Below are 1,582 nucleotides of genomic sequence, written 5' to 3' on the forward strand. Positions count from 1 at the left end.
CCATGAATTAATACACAGGTGACAAAATATTAAATGGACTGAACTCATGATTTACACACACACACAAACACACACTCTGACGGCAGTGAGCTGTGTGAATAAGAGACGGGTTAAAGTTAATGTTCAGTCAGAATCTCTTAAAGAATTTGTGTGTTTTATAACTTTATGTTTGAGTAAACCTATTTGGGCTTCAGAGGGTTAAAATGCAAATTTATTTTTCTTTTTTGGCCAGTACACAAACCCCGCCTCCTCCCTCTGATTGGCTGTGTCCTGATGTGAAAGACGTTAATCTCCGCCCCCTGCAGTTTTGTTCACAGTGGACCTGGTCCCAGGGAGTCCAGACCAGCTGGCACCGGGACCTGCAGGATCAGATCAGACCAGGAGCTCAAACATGGGTGAGCTCGTGTCTCTTTTCTCACTTTAACCTTCTCTCCATCACACCTGTCAGTCAGTCAGTCCTCTGCAGCCTCTGAGAGTCTCAGCTGCAGAAATCACACGTTTTCCTGCTGGACTTTGGTTGGAGCAGAGCTGCGGCTCTCAGGCTGCGCTGTGACCTTTGTTCTGTTTCCTCCTGCTGCCTCTGAAAAGAGCCTTTCTGCTGCAGCTCAGGGGGGAAAACTGGAGCTGCAGCCTGTCAAACTCAACAAACTCAAACTCTCTCAGCTCTGAAAGTTTCCTGCAAAGTCATCTGTAAATGTTAGACAGACATTTACATTTCTTTTTAGAAAAAGAAATATTTTTAGTTTTGTCATCGATTATTGGAAACTTTACTCGTCATGTATGTTGTATCGTGTGCTTTTATGTCACCAGAGCGCTCAGACAAGCTTTTGCTTGGTTATCTTGTGTTATGGAATGACTTTATACGTACTTTTTACTGTAAATTGTGACAAAATTTCAACTTCAGAAATAAAAATCTGTCAATAGCTGACTTTATTGCACTTTTCAACCTTTTATTTTTTAATTTTGGCTGATCTGAATAGTTAATTCAAACTTGGTTTTATAGTGCGGGCGGATGTGTGTTTGTGTTTCCTGGAAACATCCTGAGCTGCATTAACACGAGGTTTCACCTCAAGTCAGTTTAATAAACTCAAACTATCTTCTGTTAAAATTCATCAAATGTGAAATAAATCTTAAAGATGAATCTCTCAGACAGTCTGATATAAAACTCGTAATAATTAATATAAGGAACTTTAGCGCTCTGTCAGGTTAATATATAAATCTTATAATAAAGTTAATTACAGAGTAACAAACTTCTTTACGATATAATAAAGATGAAAATAATACAAAAATACAAAAAAAAACCCCTGAATGAAATAAAGAAAACAGGCAACATGTCAGAACCAAAGTAATTAAAGGAACTAAAACTTAAATAAATTTTTTTAAAAAGTTTTTAACTGAAATAAACATTAAAGCCCGACTTTAGAAAATAAACTAAAACTAGCCGGAACAAAATTCTGTATTTACAAAACTAACTTGAGTAAAATAAAAATAAACAGTTTTAAGTTTTTGTCAATTTGGTCAAAATTTTTCAACACAACAAGCATTAGACAGCATCGATGCACGTGAGCGTTGTGTTTCTACT

The 1,582-nt window shown here is 36.9% G+C and overlaps 1 protein-coding gene across 1 annotated transcript in view; it reads left to right on the top strand.

Annotated features, from left to right (window-relative positions):
- The first annotated feature begins 288 nt into the window (after positions 1–288).
- selenbp1 (selenium binding protein 1) overlaps positions 289–1,582 on the top strand; it is a 14,597-nt gene continuing 13,303 nt past the window's right edge. The window contains 1 exon segment of the mRNA XM_088084784.1: positions 289–395. Within this exon segment, the coding sequence (XP_087940910.1) occupies positions 392–395 (4 nt within the window). The 5' untranslated portion in view covers positions 289–391.

Source organism: Plectropomus leopardus, chromosome 11, assembly GCF_026936395.1.
Source record: "Plectropomus leopardus strain MGB_pleo_1.0 chromosome 11, ASM2693639v1, whole genome shotgun sequence".
NCBI lineage: Eukaryota > Metazoa > Chordata > Actinopteri > Perciformes > Serranidae > Plectropomus > Plectropomus leopardus.